Source organism: Phyllostomus discolor, chromosome 8, assembly GCF_004126475.2.
Source record: "Phyllostomus discolor isolate MPI-MPIP mPhyDis1 chromosome 8, mPhyDis1.pri.v3, whole genome shotgun sequence".
Taxonomy (NCBI): Eukaryota; Metazoa; Chordata; class Mammalia; order Chiroptera; family Phyllostomidae; genus Phyllostomus; species Phyllostomus discolor.
Genome location: NC_040910.2, coordinates 96,405,839 through 96,429,997, shown reverse-complemented (window position 1 = coordinate 96,429,997; position 24,159 = coordinate 96,405,839). Strand labels below are relative to the sequence as shown.

General features: G+C 51.2%; 1 protein-coding gene and 1 long non-coding RNA gene across 10 annotated transcripts in view; both read left to right on the top strand.

The window, feature by feature from the left end:
• Nucleotides 1-24,159, top strand: part of MSI2 (musashi RNA binding protein 2) — a 372,306-nt gene that overhangs the window by 219,639 nt on the left and 128,508 nt on the right. For all 9 annotated transcript variants that reach the window (XM_028520391.2, XM_036033697.1, XM_036033695.1 and 6 more), the window contains one exon: nucleotides 18,494-18,542. In XM_028520391.2, coding sequence (XP_028376192.1) covers nucleotides 18,494-18,542 — 49 coding nt within the window. The remainder of the gene's footprint in view (nucleotides 1-18,493; nucleotides 18,543-24,159) is intronic.
• LOC118502197 lies at nucleotides 10,496-14,682 on the top strand. Its single transcript, XR_004904892.1, has 3 exons — nucleotides 10,496-13,019; nucleotides 13,053-14,230; nucleotides 14,516-14,682. It is a non-coding gene; the product is annotated as an uncharacterized LOC118502197 (long non-coding RNA).

Here is a 24,159-nt window from a genome sequence, read left to right as displayed (position 1 = left end):
ACTTTCCCATCCTTCAAGACCTGGCTTCGCCCCATCTTCCGCAGGGAAGCCGTGCCTGAAGATTTGGCCCAGTGGTGACTTCTCTCCTCCTCTTGTTACGACACTTCATTTTGCCATGATAAGTCACTGGTTTGGCCCTTCGGTTTTACATGTCTGTTTCAGTTTGCCTCCCCAGCTGGGGCACGGGAGGCAGAGACGGCACCTTGGGGACGTGTCCCTGCCGCAAGTCGTTGGCTGTCCAGTATTCTTAACAGGGGCTGCTGCACCGCTGAGCTGCCCCATGGGGCTTCTCTGTCTTCTTCCTCCGTCTCCGTCCCATGGGACTTGCAGCCTCTTGGGTGATGGGGCTTTCTTTAGGCCCCTTTGGGGGCAGGTATGGGTGGTCCTGGGTGGGGAAGGTGCCTGGGTCCCTGGGGCCTTCTTTCTCAGGCAACACAGGGGCAATGTTGGTGTTGGTGACCCCATCCCCACACAGCGGTCCTCTTTCTTCCTACCCTGATGCTTTGCAGCAAATGCGAGTAAGCTCTGGCTTTGCAGGTGTGAGGTTATAAATAATGCCAAGCGACTCCACCCGCTTCTCAGTTTTAAAAGTCATGCAAGTTCTGATGGCTGCCAGAGCTGGCTGGGGCAGGTATGTGCATCCGGAAACACCTTTTTAAAAATAGGTTTACAGCACAGTGCAGTTTTCTCTGGCTTTAGCCCTCGGCACATAAACTGGGATTAAGAGCAGGCAGTTTAAATCCCCCAGGGTCAGCTCTCATCCTGCTTCTCCCCTTCCCGTCTCGCTGTCCTGGAGGTGGGGTGGAGGTGTGCCTGCTACTGAGCTCAGCCAAGGATGCTTTTGTCCATGGAACACCCATGTGTGTGTGACCAAACACTCTGGGGTGTCTCGCAGCCTTGTCCCTGTGGAGGATGTCGCTACCACAAACAGGCTCTGTGTTGACTCCTAGACTGGCACCAGTGTGGGTCAGCCAGCATAGCGCACTGAGTCCTCAGAGTGGGGTGGTCCCGGAACAGCCCAGAAAGTGGAGAAGACGGGCTCTTGGGGAGCTGACCCTCCAGTAGGAACACACTCTGGTCAGCGCAGACACGAGGACAGTGATCCGTGGAACAAGTCACGCAGGCTAACAAAGTGAGAACGAGAAGTGGATATAATAAAGGTAAAGCAGTGATCCACTCACTGAAATGTATTGAGAAAACCCCCTGCCCCCACTTCCCACAGCACACCCAGAGAGGAGGGTCAGGCTCGCTGAGCTGGAATGGGCGCCTCTCCTTGCCGCACGCCTGGAGAGGGGGCCTGTGTGAGTTGGGGGCTCCTTAGCATCGAAGGCCCTGGGGCTCCAGTCCTGTCTGCTCAGAATGACGTCATTTACCCCAGAAGGAGTGCTCTGTGTGTCCTGGCCTTGTGGGGCGGGTTCCTCTCCCCCTTGTTCTCTTGTTCATGGTCATCCTGTTTCCTGGGGCTGGTGCAGTCAGCCCCAGCTCTCAGGGGCCTCGGACCCACTGTGTCACTGTGGGCAGCTGGGGACTAAGCCCCCTCCCCCAGCCTCCCCTGGCACCATCAGACTTCCCCCAGCCCACTTGGAGAGGCTGGTTGCAGCGAAGGCTGAGCGTGGCTCTCTGACTCCATTCTGTGCCCTCCAGTTCCTTTAAAAAAAATTTCTATTGCAGTTTTCATTCAGTATTACTCTGTATTAGTGTCAAGTGTCCAGCATCGTGGTTAGACAATTGTATACTTTACAAAGTGGTCCTCCCTCCCCCAATATTTCAAGTACCCACCTGGCCCCATACATAGTTATTGCACTGTTATTGGCCATATTCCCTATGTTGTAGCTTATGTCTCTGTACCTACCAATTTGTACTTCTCAGTCCCTTGCCGTTTGCACATATCTCCCCGACCCCCTCTCCTCTGGCAGCTGCCAGTCTGTTGTTCTCTGTGTCTATCAGTCTGTTTTCATTTTGTTTGGTTTGTTCTTTAGACTCCACATATAAGAGAAATCATATGGTATTTGTCTTTCTCTGTCTGACCTAGTTCACTTAGCATAATACCCTCCCTCTTCATCCCCACCGTCTTGAAAGGTGAGATTTCCTTGTTTTTTACCACTAAGTAGTATTCCATTGTGGAAATGCACCACCGCTTTTTTACTGGGTGGGCACCTGGGCTGCTTCCACACCTCAGCCCTTCAGCTCCTGTTGGAAAAGCCAGGACTGCACCTTCAGGATGGAGGCCCGCTCCCCCGATGGCAGCCTGGGCTTTCCAGCGACTCCCCTGTCCTGCTCAGACATCACCCCAGACCTGCCACTCCAGCCCCGGCCTGTGGCGCCTCTGTGCCCAGAATGCCCTCCTATCATTTCCGCGACAAACCGTCTCCTCTGACCAGGTCAGTGTGGTTTCCAGAGCCCTAGAGGGCATGGATGAACAATTAAAGACGGCAGGCGGCTGCATGTGCCCTGCAGGGGGCGACACCTCTCTTGGAGCACTTGCCGTGTACCACCAGGTACCAAGTGCTGTCTGTCCCCCTGGGCTTCGTAAGCAGGAACTGAGCCTTCCTAATTTTAAAATCATTGTCCCTAATACGGTAGACATTTAGCAAATATGGGTTGTCTGAATGACTTTTTTTATTCATGTTCGAATACATTTGTCTCTGTTTTCTCACCACCACTCCCTGCCCCCAATCTAAACGACTTTTAAAAATGAACAAAGTCATGGATTTTCAAGGCAGCACCACTGCCTGTGACAAACGTCTCCCCTTCTGAGTCCGGGCCTGCCCGCTGGCTGAATGAGAGGACATCATCCAGCCCCAGTGGCAGGGCGGAAGGTGAGGCCTAGGAGAGGAAGGTGACTCTCTCGTCACCTGTTGACCCCTGGCTAAAGCGGCCTCTGTGGGCATGGACTAGGTATTTCTGTGCAGGAGGGCACGGGAGGGTTGTCCCCAGCATCAGGCTTCAGATTCAGGTCCAGGCGGCGAGCTCACCTCCTCACCACACAGCGTAGAAGGGAAACAGCGCCAGTGCGGACGCGGTGGCGAGCAAGCAGCAAGAGCCACCCCTGGCTAGCTCGAGCTGGCTGTCTCTCTCAGCTGGTTTTCCGCGCTTGCGACCCTTCAGGCAGGGCGTGGCTACCCCACTCGTGTGCGGGGAGGGCTGGACAGATGTGTGAAAAAGCGGCCAGCTCGAGTGGGCCCTTTCGTCTGCAGCACTGCCCACCCAGGTCAAGCCAGGCTCTCCACTGGTTTTAATTTCACTTGGCGTCAACGTGCTAATGGCTGAAATAGGAAGGGCCTCGGGTATAATGAACAGCATTAGGCGTTTCTCCTGACCAGCTCACCGAGGTGATAATAATAATGGATGGCAGCTATTTAGCTCTTCACATGTACCAGAATGCCGCACACGAATTAACTTCTCTTAAATGCTCATCACAGCACTGTGAGATGGGTAGCAACTTAGAGGTGGGATAATGGAGGCACAGAAAGGTTGAATAACCTGCTTAAGGTCACACAGCTAGCGAGTGGTAGAGCCAGAGTCTCAGCCCACGGCGTCTGTCTCCTGAGCTCCTGGCCTTTTGCACCCGTTGGCACTGCTGAGATGCGTTTCGTTGTCAGAGCTGAGATACCAGTCCGGGTGCCCCAGGAAACCCTGTTTGTGGACAGGTGCATTACTGGCAGAAGTGTCAGTGGCGATAGTGTCCACAAGCAGATGGGAGTCTGCAAAAGAATGTACCGCACACAGGTCCACTCTCACATTTACCGTTTGATTTCAAAACTGGTGGTAGTAGTGGTTAGGGGCCAGCGAGGTCCAGCAGTGGGGGAGTCCTCTTTAGTATCTCAAAGGAGCCTGGTCTCCAGGGCTCCCACAACCTCTGGCCAGTTCCTATGGTTTACCTGTGATGGTCAGGGTCAGGTACCTGTTTGCCACATGGCACCTGAGGTCTGTTGAGGCACCATGGCCTTGGAAATCATGTCATTCTCTCAGAAATCCCAGCCCTGGAGCTAAAGATGGAAAAAATCACAGGTCCGAGCAGTTGAGGAGCAGTTTAAATTTAAAAACAAAAAGAAATATAAATGAATTAGCCCAAAATCTTCCTGGACTCCATCACTGGTGGGGGAGGCCCCGTAAGAGGAGGACAGTGAGGTGCCCTCTGTTTTAAGTTCTGTGTAACGGAACCTTAGGCTGGATACAGGGTGGCGCCTTCTCCCAGCCTAGTGTGCGGTGAGCATTTATCTTCGTTAATTTGTATGGGGAAGGGCAGTAAATCTACAGGAACGCGCTGCTGGCTTCTGCGCTGTTTCACAGGAGTATTTAAAGTAACAGCACCTGACAGTTTACCAGCAGCTAAGAGGTTTTCTGCTTCAGAAAGCAAAATATTGTATGAGTTGTGCAACTTGTATAAATGATTTGAAAAATTAGGGTGCAGCAAATAGTGCACTTTTCAGCAAAGAACTGAAGACTTCATCAAATCATAAAGTTGGCGAGTGGAGGGAAGGCAGGGGCGGGCCCATGGGGTACGGCACAGGTGTGCCGTGCGGCCTGCCATCCTCGTTTAATTTCCTTTCTCCCTGGTCCCAATTTGAATTGCCAAAATACGTTAGATTGCAGTGCATTATTTCATTTGCCTGCTTTGTAATTCCTCTTTACCTCAAACAGATGAAGAACATGGCACGAAAGCAAATTGACAGCTCTTGAAATGAGAAAGATCTTTATCCTTCAGAGTGTTGATGTAGAAATAAATGAAAGAAAAACATGCTTGTTGGGTCTTGAATCAGCTCGAAATGGTACCTTTTCTTTTTAAGGCACCATCAGATGAGGGTGCTTTCCATCTCCCCTCCTTTTTCCCCTTTAGGGAGCTGTGTGGCTTGGGGATTGAGCAGGAGGGTTGGTCTTCCCGTCCACACTCATTTGCAAAGACCCCAGTCGGGATTTGGGCATGAGGAGCAGGCCAGAGGTTTCCCACCTGGGGGTCGACGGGAGGGATGTGGGTCTTCAGGTTGGCTTCCTTACTTCAAAAACGTGTCTCTTGTCCATCATGGCTATCCCACCCCCATCAGCATGAGACCCAACTAAAACGTCCAGGGGTGCTTGCTTTATTTTAGACAGAGCACCCCAACTCACTATGCCCGGCTCACGCCATGCTGCCAGGAGCCCCAGTTTATAATCATGACGAGTCTTCACAAATATATTTCCCTGCCTCAGAAGCAGTAGTGAGTGCAATATCTCACACCACGGAAGATCTGTGCTTCAAAAATTAAATGAAAGGGGGGGGCTTTGATGGCTGAGGAAAGTTGGAAATCACTGGATTTGAGGCTTTTTTCTATCTGATTTTTTATCTTTATCCTGCAAAATCTTTCTGAAAATCAGCAAGCATTTATTGTACTAGTTACTCTAGTAGGCGCTGCAGGTTTGCAGAGCTGCCTGTCAAATTTCCTGAGGACCAGGGAAGACGGGGAGATGCAGGGTGGGGACTGCCGACACAGCTGTCCATGTGATAAAACCATATTTCAGAGTACAGGATGCCCGTGCCAGGTGTGAGACTCAGGTAAGGGATGCGAGGCACTTACTTATGTGTTCTTTATCCAAACCAAGAGAAATTAGGGCAGAAATATTTGCACTATAAACGGATTGCTACTGGGTTTCTTGAAATAATGAGCCCCCTTGTGGTTTTTAAAAAAAATTATTATAAATTTTTATTTTTCCGTAGTGAAGGACTCACAAAAAGTTGTAACAATAGTACCAAAAGCTCTCATGTGCCCTGCACCCAGCTCCCCACGACGATGGCAGCTCCCATAATCTTAGCACATTGTGGGAACCGGGGAATCGATGCCAGCACGATGCCACTTTCATCAGGCACACATGTGCGTGCGTGCACACTGGCACGGGCACAGCTTCTTGAAGCCATCGCTCATGTAGACTCGCGTGCCCAGCACCCAGTGGGGACGCAGAGCTGCTCTGTCCCGGGGAAGAGCTCCCTGTGCAGCGGTCGCCTCCTTCCCGCGCCCCCAGCCCGGCGCTCCCTGGCCTGTGCTTGTTCTCCGTCACTGTAACTCTGCCATTTCAAGAATGTTACGGGAATGGGATCGTGCAGTATAGGACATGCCTTTGAGGCTGGTGTTTTCAGTCAGCCCGATTCCCTGGAGATGCATGCAGGTTGTGTGCCTGGACTCGTGTGTTCTTTCCCTTCCACTCCAGGGTGTTCTTGCTTTCCCCACTCTCTGTTAAAACATGATTGGTTTGCACAAGACTCATTACAGAGAAGTACATAAAGCAAGGGGCCCTTACGAGGATAAACATCACCCATCCACACTGATTTCACTGAATTGAAATTTGTGGTAATCGGCACAAAGTCAGTTTACTCCGTCTAACGGATATTTGTCTGTGTGTGCTGTATACTGGCAATAGCAAGCGCTTTCCTGTATGTACTTTCTCCTTCTCAAGGCTAAGGTGAAGGTGAATGGTGATCGTCACCCCTTTTACAGACGGGGAGACTGAGCTGCCCTGGAGAGCCTTGCCCGAGATTGAGTGTAGGTGGAATGGTGGGACAGGATTTGAACCCAGGACTTCGGAGCCACACCAGGCTCCTTTTACTGCTGCTTTGTCTGGAGACACGGAATCTCTGGAGAGCCGGGTTGCTCCTCTGCAGAAAAAATGGGATGGACTTAGTGCTTTTCGGTTCTTTCCGGCTCAAATATTTGATGATCTCTCTGAACAAGAAGTAAGTAACTGCCAAGTAACTGAACCCTTTAGCCTGTTGCCATACTCGAGCTTCGTTCTCAGCAGCACTTTGTTAGCCATTGTCGGAAGGTGCTTTGGGGATTTAGAAGTAACAGAGTAGAATTCCTTTTTAAGTAGTTTGTACTTCAGATCTTCCTTGGTTTTGCTGATATCTGCTAGGGTCTTTGGGTCAGGACGCGAACTGAGCATCCCATGGAGTCTGACCCAGGGCCCTGGTGAGGGGGCTGACTTTAGAGACCAGGGGGCTGAGGAGGTTGGCTCTCAGGCTGCCCTCCCTGGAAGGGGAAGGGGCTTCTTCAGATGCCCTTACAGCCCCAGTCAGAAGCTCCGGGGTAGGTGGTGCTTGGTGCTCTGATTCAGGTGCCCGATGCCACGCAATTCACAGGATTCTGCCATGTGCCAAAACGGGGCTTCAGATCAGAGGAAGCTGCTATTTTGGGCATCTAAGTGCTACTTCTGCTGAAGTCAGGCCTGAGCAGCTGGATCAAGGGGGTGGGGCAGAGACATCGAGTTTTTGAAGCTCCAGAGAGAGTTCAGAGGAGCCACTGGAGAAGGGATTCCTGCACCGGGTGGGAAGTGCAGGGCTGATCTCCGAGTCACTTCTAACTCCGGAGCCTGTGATTCTGAGACTGAGGGAACCTCCTCTCCTCCAGTTACCAACATTCATTCCAACAGTCAGAATCCAAGGCTGCAGGAAAGGGAAGGGCTTGGGGTTCTGGGGTCCCGTGACCCCTGGCACATCATTGCCCCCGTCCCCGGGTGCAGTCAAGGAGAGTGATGGGCCCCTGGAATCTGCTAGGGTAGTCTGCCTCCTGTCCCAGTGGCAGGGGGCAGTGGGGGCAGGGAGGCACTGTGGCGTGAGGGTATCAGAAAGCCCAAGGGTCAGTCTAAACCTGAATTGTTTTATCTGTGCTTTGCAAACAACTCTTTGTGTTGGGCAGAGAGAAAGCCTTAATAAATATTGGCTTAATGAATAAATGTGTCACCTTCACAAAACTCGCTCTGTCACTAATTCTCCATCCTCACCAGTCATTCTGTTAAAGGGCCTGGATAGCGGGTGTCCCAGAGAGTCATGCCCCCGCAAGTTTCCTCCCCCGAGGCTCTAGGCTTTCCAAGGTGCAGACGGACCCTCTACCCCATCAGCATGTCATGCCATTGATCTGCCCCATTTTCCAGGCAGAAAGAAGAGGCAGATGGCCCAAGGGACTGAAATCGGGATTGGAACCTAGGCTTTCCGAGCCTACAAAACCCGTCTGCCCCCTTCCCTCCCCAGGCGTATGGCTGCAGCTACGCTTGTCACCGTTCGAGATTGGATTGGCCACAGGAGATGTGGATGATTTTTCCATTTGGTCCTGATGTTTATTTCATGCCCATCAATATCAGCCCATATTAGGACAGATGAGGTGGTTATTTACAGGCTGTGCATTTTCACACTTGGTAATTATAAACCCTTCCCCTGTTCGGTCAGAGTCGTGGAGATCTATTTTGGCAATTAGCAGTTTAGTATTTGTTTAATGGGAATGCAAGAGAGTGTTACGGCACATCAGCGCTCCACTAATGATTTGCCTGTCTCCTCTGGAGCTGGCAGGTTTGGGCCTTTTTCACGGTAGGTGAGGCCTGATGGGGAGAGGCCGGAGGGGGGAAGGAAGGCACATTAGGCCTCCCACCCCTCCCCCAGCGCACACTTGCAAGCACACACGCGCTCACAGCCGAAGCTCCGAACGGGCCTCGGGTTTCCAGAGAGCAGCAGCCGCCACTCGAAGGCGCTTCACACAAGAGGCCGTTAGGCCAGATGCCATTTCCATGTGACAGCTGTCAGGCCTGCCGGAACCAACTGCTTCTCCTCCAGCAGCCCGTGCCCGGCCTCTCCTGGTGACCTTCTCCCACTACCTTCCCCCTGCGCCCCTCCTCCTCTTTGAGCCCAGCTCAGAGATCCCCAGAGCAAGCCTTCCGCCTCCCCCTCCAGAGGGGTGCTAGGGACAGGGCTTTGCCAGCTCAGCCAGACGGGAGGCCCCACCCCTGCCGTACATGATACAGGCCGACTCTCCCCTCCCTCGCTCAGTCTGGAGATGGGGCGTCCCGGGCCTGCTCCCCCAAGGACATGCGGGTTCCGTTAGTGGCTCTCACTTGGTGTGACTCATTTGCAGTGGGAGATGAACTTCACTGGGTGTGGCCTCCCGCTTAACTGCATGGAGCATGTCTGTGTACCCACATATGTGGGTCTGCGTACCTGAGCTGGCTCTGAGAGGCGACTGTCAGCTGGGGCAGTGACTTGAGGTGATACCTGTGTTTTGTGCCTCAGGCGCTCACTAGCCGCCACTAAGCCTTCCTTAACAACTCTAGGGAGGGGGACACGCACGCATCCTTAGCGCTCACACACTGGAGGGACTTGCTGAGCCCAGCCCCTGTGGTTCTGGGACTCCTTTGCCGCTTCCAGGTCTGCGGGCGGCTTGCTCTGCCACCACAGCACAGCCCGGAGATCTCTGGGCTTTCAGAGTTCACCTTTCTGAAAGGAGAAGGCCCCCTGCATTTTCCTTTTCACTTTGCCTTGCTAATCACTCCCACTCCTGAGCCTGCCAGAGGCCCGATATTGCTCTCTGCTTCGTTACCCCATCACCTCTCTTAACTTTTTGGTAGGGTTTTAGGCAATGCTTGTGGATCCATTTAGGAGACAATGGCACTACGATAAGCCCTAGAGATTCAAAAGGAGAAAAAAAAGAACACAATGAAGGGAGACCAGCAGAAAGATGAAGGGACTTAACTGGTTTTAATTCCGAGCTCCACCATTTACCACATGTGCGGCCCTAGACAAGCCACTTAACCACAGTGAGCTGCCACAGTTTCCTCACCTGCCCCGGGTCAGGCAGGAAAAGGCGTGCAGTTGTTCGTTTGGAAAATAATACAACAATTAATGAATTATAATACAGGAATAAACACTGTCTTTCTTGTACTCACAACGGGAAACCTTTTGCCCCACCCTGTATAATGGGTATGAGAAGGTCTGCCTCAGAGCTGTTGTGATAATTAAATGAGTTTTGCAAATTGCCTATTAAGCTCCAGTGAGTGTTGGCTATTACAATAATCATTTCAGGGGGGTAGGCATTTCATGACTTGGGGTTTGATATTTACTTGTGGAATCGGAATCCCTGAGTGGATGGCTCTGCTGGCCAGGAGCACGTCTGAATCTCTAGGGCAGAGAGTTGTTTGGAGACCCCGGACCCTTCAGTTCCCGCGGACGGGGTTCCTTTGCTGCTGTCATAACTGTTGTGTGAAAAACACCGGTATTTCAGTTAATCAGGGAAAAAGGAAGGACCCCACATGGACTTTTTTGCAAAGTAAAAGTAGGAAAAAATGGGATCCATAAAGAAGAGTCTTGCCAATGGGGATATTCTGGCCTCCTGTGAAGAGTTCAGGAAAATGTACTTAATGCACCAAACTGTAATAAAAGAGGTAAAATTTGTTATATGTATTTTACTACAATGAAAGGGAGCTTAGGAGAAAAAACTAAGCAGACTATTTCTCTTGTTATTCAAAGGGACGGGAGTGAGTTAAAACAGACGAGCTTTCGGGTGGATGCAAACTAGAAGGTGGTTGGCGTCGTCCCGCAAAGCGGAAGGTCACTGGTTCGATTCCCAGTCAGGGCACGTGCCTGGACCACAGGTTTGCCCCCAGTCGGGGCAAGTACAAGAGGCAACTGATGGGTATTTCTCTCTTGAATCAAAGTTTCTCTCCCTTTCTTTCTCTAAAAATAAAAAATAAAATCTTTTTAAAAAGGGAAAAAAAGAACCTGGGACGGTGTAGAGCAGCAGGGCCTGGCCGGGTGAGATTTGGACTCCAGAGACCTGCGGCTGAGCCCAGGGCCTGCCCCCTGCCAGCCACGATGACGAGCGAGGAAGCTGAGGCTCACAGACTTTCTAATAATCCCTGTCTGGTGGGGTGGTTGTGAGGACCAAAACGATAATAATGCAAATATATTCACCATTATATGTGAAAGTATTGGTGGTGGTGAGAGGAAGACACGGGTTTTACTAGGTTTTCTTAAAGTCCTGTGTTCAGTTTCTGAGCTTCTTCCAGGACAGAACTTGACTCTCTTGTCCCAAGACCAAGACAGGGTGAGGCGAGTCCCCCAAAAGCAGCACATGGCAAAGGGCTTGGCTGGTCCTGGCTTCCAGCAGGGGTAAAGAGCCAGTGTAGAGGCAGCCAAAGGCCCAGGTAACACCCCTTTACTCGGGGCCCATCTCCACACACATCCGCTGTGATTAAGGCTCAGCTCAGCTGTGTTCAGCCGTTGAGAACAGGGGTTCTCCGCCTTGGCTGCACCCTGGAATCACCGGGGAGCTTTAAATGTTCCTGCCAGGCTCCCCGCCGCGGAGTGCTGCTGGTTGAACAGGTCGGGGTGGAGCCTCGGCAGCAGGGGTATGCCGAGTTCTTCAGGTGACTCTGGTGAGCAGTCAAGGTTGGCAGCCGCTGGTCTAGATTTCTGAGTGAGCTCGTGGGATTTCCAGTCTGCTCCCCTTCTCCTCCATCCTTCCTTTTGGGCAGTGATCACAGACAGACTGGCCCCACTCTTTGCAGGGCTGGAGCTTACGGAATAGTCTTCGTTTCTAAAACTAGACACCACCACGGGGCTTCAGGCCAGGTGTGGGTTTTGGTTCTGTCCAGACCGGTTGGGGAGAAGCGGATGGCACCCTCCTGCTTCTGAGACAACCTGGGGTTGAGGCAGCCTCCACGTCCAGCTCAGACTCCTGCTCCTCGGTCCTGGTCGGTCCTGCCTCGTACGCACAATTCCCCGCTCTCGTAAGCGTAGTGCCTCGAGTTTATAGAGCATAGCAAGGCCTGTGAAGCCCTACACGCTATAGTATCATGGCATTGCATTTACGAGCGTTTATTTAAACTAACACTTAAAGCGTTTGAGTGGGAGCAGGAAGCGAAATTCAAGGGCATTTGTTCTGGGGGAGTTTGAAGAGCTGCATTTCTTTTTTTCTTTCCTCTCCTTCCTTGTGCCTGGCCAGATAATTTAAGGATCATTTGAAGTGCCATTTCCTGCTGGGTTCTTGATACATATGGTGTGTGGGTGTGTGTATTTGTATCCCAAGAGGAGTAGGAAATTTCTCCGGGTGTGTTGGCCACAGCAAAGCTCTGGACCATCTTCACAGAATTTGCAGAGGACCAGCAGCGCATCTGACGCTCCCAGATGTTGTCCCGGCGGGCTCTGCGGTCCGCGTTAGCATTCTAGGCAGAGTCTTGACGGATGGCTCATAGGTGACCATCTCACAGAGTTCCCTCCTCTCACAGCTGAGAAACTAAAAAGGCAGAGATGGGAGGTGACTTGTCCTCAGTGGGATCCTAGATCCTGCCCGTGACTTTGTGCAGCACTGCCCGGCACGCTCAGCTGCCTCCCGACACCTGCCGAGTTATTGCCCGCAACTCTTTTCCGGTTAGCTGTCTCCTGGGAACAAGTTTTCTTTGTTCCCGGATCAGCATCCCTCACTATGCAGTTGGGGAGCCAAAACCACAGGCAGGAGGAGCAGCGGTCTGGGGGCCGATTCTAGGGTCCCAGTCTCTGACCAACCAACTTGCCAAACAGAATTTATCTCCCCTTTCAGAAGCCGCTTTGCTTCATGACTTGAAAGGTTTCCTCTTCAGTTAGCACATGCGCTGGCTAACGTCTCATCTCTGAGTACAGGCACCACCATCTGACTGCTTCTGAAGTCACCCAGCAAGAATGTCTGGCCCGCAGTAAATCTTTTGACTCATTATAAAGAGGGGTTCTCTCACTCATTAAATGAATTAGGATTAGAGAGCATCACCCACTGACTTGAGTGCTAATTATCGCTGATTTTCATGGTGCTCATTTAGTGAGGAACGTGTTGCCAATTTCTCTTGGCGTTTCTGGGATCTCTGTCGCCAGCCTTGCTGCTGGGGTCAGGTTTGGAAGCGGTCCCTTCACACCCTTATGCCTATATTGCGCTCGGAATGTGGAACCTGGTAAGTTAATACTCAGTTCACATTCTGCATTTCACCTCCTTCCACCCCCTTTCTTGGCTTTGTTCATTGCCTAGCATTATTGAAACCGTCTGTGTATCTTCTGATACATTAAAAGCTGTTTTTGTTGTTGCTGAGAACAGGGACCACGTACGAGTTGCCGATTGCTAAAACGATGCTGTGTAACCGCCACAAAACCTCAGTGGCGGACAGTAGCTGTTTCTCTCTCATGTCTGGAGCCCACTGGGAGTGGCGCTTCTGATTTTGGCTGGGCCCACTTGCACATTGTAGGGTGGACTGGCTGTAGAGTAACTGATGTGAGATGGCTGGGGACACACCAGCCATCTAGGCTGGCCTCAGCTGGGGCAACTGAGGGGACTTGGCCCTGCTCCACATGCCTCTCGCCCTGCAGCGGGCTGCCCCGGGCATGCCCTTCCCACGGGGATGGCGGGGGTGCAAGAGAGAGAGCAGGCGGAAACAGGCAGTCCCTCTGAGGGCTGGAGACACCATTCTACCCACCCCGTTCTACTGACTGTAACAAGTTAAGTTCAGAGACATGGGATAGGGAGATAGACCCTGCCTTTAGGGGAGAGGAACTACAAAATTACAGGGTAAAGGGCGTGAGGCCATTAAAGCAATTAGTCTGCAGGGACCTCTATGATTTGCCTCTTGTTGGTACTTAGGCTGATGCTCTGCAAACAGTGAATGCCTAATAAATACATGTTACATAAAAGTAAGTCAAGTTAACGTTAGCTGGGTATTCTAACCAAGATGGACTTGGCTGAGTGTTGCAGACATTAGCTGGTTTATCCGTCAGAAGGATCCTGGCAGAGTCCGAATTTTTCCTGCGTTGGATACAGGGACAGTTTAATTGTCACAAAGAAGTCTCTCTCAGCTTCTCTTCTATCACAGTTTACTGTCACATTTTCAGGATCTTAAAATATAAACATCCAAGAGACGGGGAACAAAAAGGGGGGAGCTATTTCCAAACTGAAGTGCATCAGTAGCTCCTGCGAGAGAAATGTCTTGCCCGTATGGAGTGCTGCGTGTAAGTGAAGAGGAAGAAGCAGCTCTGCCCGGTGCCTTCGACCTTTGCTCTTGTTCCTTTCTCACCCCCTTAGAACAGCACCTGAAATGTGGGTCCATACGTCAGGAGCCTGTTAGAAATGCAGATCTACTGAATCACTCCAGGGGCCTGTGTTAAAACAAGCCCCCCAGGAAATTTTGATGTGGGTGAAGTTTGAGAAGCCCCGTCCCAACCTCCATGGTCACGGAGCTAACACTGTAGCTCCCACTCTCGACCCTCCAGGGTGGCGTGTGCACAGCTCATGCCCCTCGGGGTGTCACAGCGTAGTCTGAACCTTGTGCTAAGGCAGAAATACATGGTCAGGACAGCTGGTGTCAAAGCCGGGGTGGGGTGTCCCCCGCCATCTCACATCAGTTACTTTCCCCTGCTTTGTCATTCACATAGACGCACCGCCAAGAATGTCCGGGCTGCATTTTCAACCTGCTGTACGTCGTTAGAAGGCACTTCTCAAGGGTTGTTGAGACAAGTTTCTTCTCCCACGCATGTGCCAGGATGTGGGACAAAGAATGCTGAGGTTCAGATGCCTCCTTTCCTTCTTGCTCTCTCCAGGGACCCCCAAGACCATGAGACCTGCAGGTCCCCACCTTTGGTATAAAGAAATCTGTAAGGCCGGCGAGGGCACTGTCAACCCAAAACAAATACCAGCGCTAATCTTGAGAAGGAGGGTGATCCCCTTTGAGGATGCATTTGGTGAGGGTTAAGGGTCAGTGGCCAGAGATCAGAAGACCCCATGCCAGCCCCACAAGTCTCTGTGTCCTCCTAGCACCCAGAGTGTGGCCTGACCTGTGTGCTAACGTTGGTGACACTGCACAACTGACTGGTCTACCTGGGTTTGGTGAGTGTGTGCATGTGTATGCACATGTGGGCATGTACATATGTGAAGGAGAGAGGAAGAGACAGACAGGCAGACAAAGATGTCGGACAGACACACAGGAGTATCAGCTTGCTGGCTCCCAGGGTGGATGCCAGTTACCTTGACCACGCCCCTGGTTTCCTCGTGACGGAGACGCACACAAGCCACTTCTGTGTGATTCACAGAGAACCGTGAGAAACAGCCCGTATGGGAGGCATGTTTTTCATTCTATTCAGTCTTTGTATATTCAGATTCTTCCAGTTTCGGCTCTTGCTGTTCTGCCAGATTTCCATCGCGTTGATGGCCTCTCTGAATTAATGTGTTCCGCAATCACCGAAAAGTTTTCTCTCCCCCAAACACGGGGACTTCTCCAGATTGATTTTTTTCCTTTCGCTTCCCTCTCTAGCTACTTCTTAGATGTTTTATTTTGTAAGGCGTTAATAGAATTTTTCTTTCACCCGACACTTTATCTGTTCAGGGGGTCTTTGCGAGTCCTATTGTACAATTGGACTGCGGAGGAAAGAGCTCCATTCTTTCCAACAATGGTTGTCCTAAAAAACATACACAGCTCCTCCCCCTTGCTCACCAGGGTGGAGCAAATGTTGGGAGGGCAGCGTCAGAAAATGCCCAGACTTACAAAGAAAAACAGGGGGCCAATTATGCACTGTTGTAAAGGGGGTTTGAAAATACATTATTTAAAAAATTCAAAATATTTATTTCCTAAGGGGAATCTGAGTTTCAGCACCAAAACATGGCCCGCACAGAAGGGAGGCTGTTTTTCTTACTGTTAGACATGTTTAGCTCAAAATAAGGACTTGGCAAACATCTTAGAAAATATGGAGATGGGTGCGAAACAGATGTCACATTTACCTGCGTGATACCCAGCAGGCTTCCCCCCCCCACACCCGCACCCCAGGCATTGGAATTCTAATCGAGGCCCAGGGTCTGAATCTGCAACACCATATGCTCAAGTGTGACTGCTCTGTGTACAAACAAACCAGTTGGTCTTCTGGTGGTTTTGCTTGAGTGGTGCTGAGGAGGCAGACGCTGTGTTGTGTATGGCCTTAGCAGGTGCTGGGGGGACTCATCAGGCCTCTGGCCCAGGAGGGGTCTGCCAAAGGCACCCTGTCTCTAAACTAGCATCACCTACTCTCGCCAGCCTGATGCCCGGGAGAGACAGGGCAGCTTCCTGCCGGAGGAACAGCCACCATGCAAGGCCGTTTTCCTCCCAGTAACTGACTTCAGAAATGGGGACCAGAAGGGGAAGGCCCCAGGAGCCTGTTTGCTCAGGCTCGGTTGCTTAGCAACAAAATGGGGCCCTGACTCCAGAAGAGATTTTTAAGTGAGGCCAGTCCCTCCAAGGTTTGTGTCTGGCTTGCCTAGCCCCCTCTTCCATTCTTACCTTTTGCTTTTTCCCCTATTATATTTGATAGTGTCTGGAAAAATGGATTTGATTTGTCTGGAGGCACCATTTTAAACCTGGTTTTATTGCTTCACCCAGTGTCTTCCCCTCCATTGGAGACCATAGTCTGGGAGGAGTGAGGAATGAATAACCTATGATTTCTTTTCTCAGCCAGCTTAGCCCGGGCCCCCGAGCTCATTTGTGAGCCTTTGAGCTCCAGTGAGCAGTGCTCGGTCCTTTCTAAGCAACACACACACTGAGATCGCTCCAGGCACAGAGCCCTCTGGCTAACAGTTTTGTCCACCCACGACCACGTGGGTTCGGGCTCGGTTGTATTTTTACTGCCAGCCTTGGGCACAAAATGAAAAGAACAGACTGCTCACCTGGCCAAACCAGGTACAGTCCCCAGGTGAGTAGCTGATTGGCTAGGACAACACCTGCACTAAAGATGTGTATTTTGTGGAACAGATAAAGGATTGGATCATACATTTGAAAAAGTGGAATTCAGAGCTACTTGAGCTCTACGTGGGTTGAACCCTGAAATCCTGTTGCTAGAGAAGTCCAGAAGGGTTGCAGGATGCACGGGAGCACTGATGAAGGGACTAGGAAGGGAGACAGGGATGCCTTGGGTATTTTCTTCTCTGTGATGATTTCGAAATAGGTGCTAGCACCAATGTATTAGTAAGTGTATTTGTTGTGGGGCTGCCATAACAAAGTACCACCGACCGGGTGGCTTAAACAACAGAAATGAACTTTTCTCACAGTCCGGGGGCTGGAAGTCCGAGATCTGGGCAGGGTTGGTTTCTTCTGAGGCCTGTCTCCTTGATTTGCAGATGGCCACCCTCTCGCTGTGTCTTCACTCTGTTCCTGTGTCCAGCTTTCCTCTTCTTTTTTTGTTTTTTTTTTTTTTTTAAGATTTTATTTATTTGTTTTTAGAGAGAGGAGAAGGGAGGGAGAAAGAGAGGGAAACATCAATGTGTGGTTGCCCCGTCCTGGGGACCCGGCCCGCAACCCAGACATGTACCCTGACTGGGAATCAAACCAGCAGTCCCCTGCCTCACAGTCTGCTGCTCAGTCAGCTGAGCCACACCAGCCAGGGGTTCTTCTTAAAAGGACACCGTTTGTACTGGATCCGAGCTCACCCTAATTTACCTCATTTTAAATTAACTACCTCTTTAAAGACCGTAACTTCAAATATAGTCACATTCTGAAGTATGGGGTGGGATATTAGGACTTTGACATATGAATGGTGGGGGGGGGCACAATTCAGCCCATAACAATCAAGAGGAAGTTCCATTGTTTATAACTGGAATCAATTTAAATATTCATCAGAAGGAGAATCAAGTAAGCTCCAGCGTCCCGGCCCATAAAATATTATGTAGCAGCCGAGATAGTATTCACAGTACTTCACCCCATTAGAGGACTACCATTTAAAAAAAAAGTGCTGGCCAGGATGTGGAGAATCGGAACTCATGCGTGCCGTCTGTGGGAAGGTAAAACGGAGCAGCTGCTGTGGAACCAGAATGGCGGCTCCTCAAAAGACTTAAAAAAAAAAAACAAAACACAGAATTACCATCTCACCTAGGAATTTCACCTCAGGGCATATACACAAAAGAGTTGAAAGCAGAGACTGGAAGAGAGATTTGTACACCCACGCTCACAGCAACCTTATTCACAACGGCCCAAACCTAGTGTTCATCAGTGGGCAAACAGGCAGCAAAATGCGGCACATACCTACAGTGGAATGTGGGCGAACCTTGGAGATGTCACGCAAAGTGAAGTAAGCCAGGCACAAAAAGACAAATACCAGGTGACCCTAGGCACCTGAGGTACCATACTTCGAGTAGCCGCAGCTACATCTCAGAAAGCAGGAAGGCGGCTGCGGCGGCCGACGGGATGAGGGGAAGGGGGCTTGTTCTTGCACGAGCTTCAGTCGAGCGAGAGGAAGGGCTCTGAAGGCAGACGGGAGAGATGCTGGGGACGGCCGTGCGGCATCATAGATGCGTTCAACGCCACAGAGCTGTACCCTTAAAAATGGTTGAGATGGCAATTTTTATGTTATGTATATTTTACCATAATAAAAAAATGGGGGAAAAAGATAATGTAGTAATCTGGGAGTTGTTTGCAATATTATAGCATTATATATAAAAAAGAACAAGGGAAAATTCCATATGCAATATGATTGAAACTATATTAAAATGGGGATAGTTGTTTTTTTTTTTAAGCAAAAACTAGAGGGAAATAAATACACCAGATATTCACTGTGGTTGTGCTTGATGAAAAAACAAAAAGGCAAGTGATTTTTTTCCCCAAGTGTTTGTATTTTCAAATAGTGTTTAATGAGCAACTGTGGCTTTCATAATGGACCCCTCCCCCATAGATTTTTTGTGTATTTTGTTAAAATTCCTAAAGCAGGCTCTACTTTGTGCTTGTTTTGCAGGTGGAGGATGCAATGCTGATGTTCGATAAGACCACCAACAGGCACAGAGGTAAGACCCCCCAGTTTACAAAGGTCACCCCTCCATCTCTTCTCACTCCTGTCCCACTGGCAAAGGATGCAGCGAATATCCCGAAACTGAGCATGGGGAGTCGAGCCTCTGTCGAAGCTGTGTTTTACAGTCCAAAACACCATTTCCTCTCAGCTGGGGAGCTGTCACTGAACTATGCAGCCACACCCAAAATAGTTCAGACATACCTTTCTCATCCCCGCCTGCTTAGTCCTTGCTGGACCTCGGCATTCAGTGATCCAAGTGGCAATTATTCATAGCAGTTGCTCAACTGAGTTTCCAGTTTGCGTTGGAGGAGGTGGTTTAGAAGCACACTGTCAATCTAAAGAACCAAAAGAGAAGGAAAAGTCTTGTAGGTTTGCACGACGTGTGAAGCCATCACAGACTAGGAAATGCCCTTTTGTGCCTCTGGAATGTATCGAGTGCACCTGCTCTTGCATCTGCTCTGTGGCCTGCTGTCCCATCCATATTTTAGAAAAGGAGCCTCAGCTTGGGGTCTGCGAACCCTGGAAATGACACCCATACAGTGTTTTTATGTTCACGCTTTTCTTGGGCGAACATCCCTAGCTTTGAACAGATTCTCAAAGGGGTATCTAACCTCCATTTCCCTGGCCTCCCCTGCTCTCCCCCAAAAAACATGTTAAAACGATTGCTTTAAACAGAAAATTGTTCTAGAAAATCTGCCCTAGAGGAAGTAGGGTCAAAGGTGCCCGTACCCCGGAAGCTCCTGGTTTCCAGGGTTCCTGTTAATGGGCATGAATGAGCAGGGCCTCCAAAGCCAGCGTGGCGGGAAGCAGTGTTCTGGAGACATGCCTTAGTGAGCGGTGTTTCCTTGCCACTTGGATTGCATTTAGATGTTTCTTGTGTTGTTTACATTCTTGCTGTCACCTGTGATTAGAAGCAGTTACCCGGCGCTGACTGTCTGTCTCTCCTGTTCAGAGCAGGCAGGCTGACTGAAAGGCAGGAAGGGGTGGGAATCGCGCTGGCGCGGTGGGAGGAGGGGGGTGTCCCGAGCGTAGCTGGTAGTCGGCTTCTCATGCATCACTGACAGTGTCCTCAAAAGGGACAATGGAAAATTGCGCAGAAGACTGGGTGTGGATGGTGTATGTGCTGAGAAGGGTTGGGAGGGAGGGGGTGGAGGCTGAGGAGGAAGGGGAGGCGAGGAGAGAGAAGAAGAGCTTGCAGGTGTGGACGCACTGCCTTCATCCTGCGTTGCACAGGAGCAAGAGCCGAGACAGGGACAGTGGTGAGCAATTCACTTTTCCGGGATCGTCGCCCACGTGGCACCTGTTGTTAATGGCTTCCGTGTCACTGTCTCATCACATCATCACGGCAGCTTCCAAAGGGTGGTTGTAACTTCGGGAAAGTCACTGAACCTCTTCATGCCTCAGTTTATTCATCTGTAAAATGGGGATGGCGTTATCATTGGGTTGGCCAAAAAGTCTGTTTCGTTTTTTCCGTACAATAAAGGACACATTTTTTTCATTTTCACCAATAACTTAATTGATTTGGATATTTTGAGTATGGCGACCAAATCTTTTTTTGTGTTTCAGCTTGGTTTTTAAAATAATAAAGCATAATAATATGTTTTCTTGAAATAATAAAGCACGATATGCCAAAAATGTTGCATATTTTCTTCCATCTTCAATGTTAAATTAGCTGCACAAAAATTCACCAATTTTGATAAGTTTTTTTTAACACATGCTGATATGACAGCTGTCACAATACAATCTAACAAAATGGTTTTGAATGAAGTCGAAGACAACTAAGCACTTCTAGAACCATTGTATGGAAAAAAGCAAATGACCTTTTTGGTCAACCCAGTACTTCCAATAGGATTGTTTATCATCAACTGTACATAAATGTTAGTTTTTCTTATTACATCATCATCATCATCACCATCTCCATTTTGTCGATGAGATCACCTGGAGCTCAGAAGGGTAATTGCGACACCCAAGTCGAGAGCAGGTACTCAGACCCAGGACCACTGATTTCAAACCCTGCCCTTCCCCCGTTGCCTGCACAAGGGGGCGGGTTTGTGGAGAATGTTGCCGTGTGTTCGTCTGCAGGGTGGGCCAGGCCCCCCTGCGCGGGGCGCCAGTCCAGTGCTCAGTGTGCGAGTGTGGGATCCTGGAAGCTGCCTGAGCGCCTCTGGGCAGCGTCGTTGTCATTGTCTTTGGAATCTCAGTGAAGGAAAAGGTGTTTTTAATCTGCTCTGTGTCAGGCCCTGGGATGGGGGAGAGGATAAGTCATCTCATTTAACCTTCGCAGCTCTGTAGGGGAAGAGGTTGGTTGCCTAAGGGACCTGAGAGAGCCACTGACTCACAGTGTCTAGTAACTGACAGAGGTGGATTCGCACTCAGGACATCAGGCTCCCCAGTGCCTGGAAAAGCTCTCTCTTATTTCTAACCCAGTTGCCTCCTGCTGTGGGTGGAGCCTACTCCCTTTTTCCAGAGATGCTGGGTGCAGAGATGAGGTGGCAGCCCCTCTGTGACTGGGCGGGGGGAGCGTTTCCTATTGTGAGGTCCGTGCCACCACCTAGCACTCAGAGTGGCTGCAGGGTCGTCCTCGCTCACCCTCCCCCAGCCAGGATTTCTGGTGGGCATGCGCAGGCAGGTGCGTGGGCAGAGGCCCGAGTACGTGCACAGTCCTGCCTCTGCCAAACAGGGCTCCTTCTGCCCTGCGGAGTTTCAAATTCCTGTGGTAGATGCGAGACCCCTTATATGATTTATGGAGCCAGAACAAGATGACAGGTAGGGTGTCTTATTCAGCAGTTGCTGAGAATTTCAAGATGACAGCAGAGCATTCAGCCCAAAGCAGAGCCCTTCTGACTGGACAGGCTGCCCACCCATAAAGTGGCCCAAGCGGGTGCCGCCACTGGGGGCCCGGCCTGGTGCTGCTGCAGCGGGAGAACAGGGGCAGGAGGGGAGGTGTGTCCGGATGTTTGAACAGGGACCCTCACCCTAACCCTTCCCTCCTGCACAGAAACCTGTTCCCCGGTGCTTCTGTGCGGGTGGGAGCTTTGGCTCGTACACATTTCCCAACCCCCCTCCCCAGCTGAGGAGGAATTTCTCTTTGAACTGGGTGCTGGCACTGGGGTAGTACTCCAGTGATTCAGAGCAGTTAGGGGAGGGAAGAATTTTTCTACAAAAGAACATATCGCAACAAAAGCACAAACCACATACGTGAAGCAGGTGGGCCCCACATCCCTGGCCTGACAGAATGTGCATTTGGAATCAGGTGATAAGCCCAAGAAAATAAAATCCTCCTACAGCCACCTTGCCCCATCCTTCCTTCACCTCCTCAGCCCCCTGTTTTCCATTATTTTATCAAGAAGAAAATGCTGCAGCAGCAGGAGCTGAGGCACCTCTTGGGCTGGCACTGCCTCTAGCATGCTTCTGAAAGAGCCCCGACCACTCACCTCGCCCTGTTGTCACAGCCCTTGCTCAGCGCTCATCAGACTTCTCACCCAGGCCCACTGGGCAGCCCAGGGCCTTGCCTCGTCCCTAACCCCAGGCATTTGAAAACCACCCATGTACCCCTGGAGCCGTGACAGCTGCTGTGCAGGGAAAACTACCTGGGGCTGGGCCTGGCCTTGTGAGGTTCCAGTCGGCCAGGCTTGGGGGACCCATGCAGGCCACACTGGCCATCATGAGACAGAGGTCAGGACAGAATTTCCTTCTACTCCTTACCCCACAGTGGCCACCTCTGGCCTCTGTTCCCTGTTGTCCTTTAGGGACAAGGGTGGCACTCGGTTACATCTGCACAGCAGCTTGCTCCTGTTCCCAGAAGCCCTAGCTTGTGTCTCTTCCCACACGGCATCTGCACTTGGCCCTGCTGGCGCCAAGGGGAGGGATTCGGGGGACAAGAGACAGGCAGCCCTCCCGGGGTGTGTGGCCTCTGACCTGCAAGCAGAAGGTTGATCAGCAGCTGACTCACCCAGAAATGTGGGCTCTTCCCATCTTCCTCCTCAGAGGGATACCCTCGGAGCGCCTGCTGCCCCTCGAAGTCTAGTGGGGGTACTTCCCCTGACCTCTCTGAACACCTCAGGTCCCCGTCCCGGAAAGCATGGGGACCAGGGTCAGTGAGCCCCAGGGTCTGAGAGAGTGTCCAAGATCAATGCCTTGTTCCGTGTTTGCTTTCTTATGTAGGGGAAGGAGGTGAGCAGGTAGGCTGCGTCCCCTGCATAAGGAATAGCATGTGGGGGTGTCCCTGAGGAGGAGCGAGCAGAGGTGAAGGCCACCTGTGATGCCCTACGGAACTCTGAAGATGGGGCCGCCCCCAGTGTGGGGCAGAGAGCCAGCCTTTACTCCTGTCTGTTGAGTAGTCATGGACGCAGACCACCCCGGGTTGCCGCTGTGACCCTGGGCTTATCCTGAGGAAATCCTGGGGGTGCCAGACAGCTGGGGCCATCGTAGGCAGCACTCCCAGCGGATCCTGAAGGGGGACCTGGGTGTCCCATCACGGCACACGCCACGGCGGTGGTGGTTCTGTGTTGACTGCTGCGCCAGCACGTTAGGCAGTTGTTTGAAGCAGGGGAGTTGCTGGTTTTAGGGCTTAAGCACCTCTTCTTTATTAGTCCCTTTCCACACCTACCCTTCTAGGTAGACTACAGTGCACCTCCGTTTCCAGATGGAGAAACTGGGGCATGTGGGGTTTGGGGGTCCCACATAGCAGGTTCTCAATCAGGAGCTGAGTTACTGGAAGAAGCCGGGGCTTCCTTGGCCCCGCCCATCACTTCATTTTCCGGCCGACCACGAGATTATTTGTTCCCCAGCGGAGGGGGAGCAGTAGCTTTCTAGTTTTCTCAGAGTCATTTCATTTGCTCTCTAAAAGTTATTAGAAGTGATCCGAAAAATAAAAATTGGGCTGATCATCAAAGGACTTAACCATTGGAGAAAAGTTTGTTGCTGTAACCTTGCAAAACTCAGATAAGATCTTGAATTCAGCATTAGGTATTGATCCCAGAGAGGGGCTGGAGGGGGCAGAGCTGGGAGGGAAGAAGCCACAAGGGTGCTGTCTTTTCTAATTCGCTCTTCGCCCTTCAGCTGGCAGAGACTGAGAGCCAGAGGGAGGGAGGCGTGCAGTGCTGCTCTCTGTCCCCTCCCGCCTCACATCAGCCCTGTTCGAGGAAGTGGAATGTGGGGAAGCTGGTTGCTGAAATACATCCCACGCTCACCTCCTCGTGGAGGAAGGGGGAGCCCCCTCCATGACCGTCATTCCAGAGGAGCCTCAGCTGTCCCTCCCCTTGACCTCGGGGCTCGAAGCTCATGCATCCTGCACTGCTGGGTCCCTCCATGCCTGGCCCATCAAGGGAGACCTGGGGGGTTGGGGCCCCATGGAAAATGAGCGTGGTGTCTTTGAAGCTTATCGGTGCCTGGCGAGGGTCAGCTGGAGAGGGAGTGGCGCCTGGCGGAGTACAGAGGAGACTCAGAGCCTCTCACTCCCTGCGGCTTCCATTACCCAGCAGGCCTGTGTGCTCCAGAGGCAAAGGAACAGGATACACTGAGAGAAAAATAAAGATCAGCGTGATGGATGACTCTTCTCCCAACTGTTCACAGTCGCTTATTAAGTGCATTGCTAATGGCTTTGGAGAGGA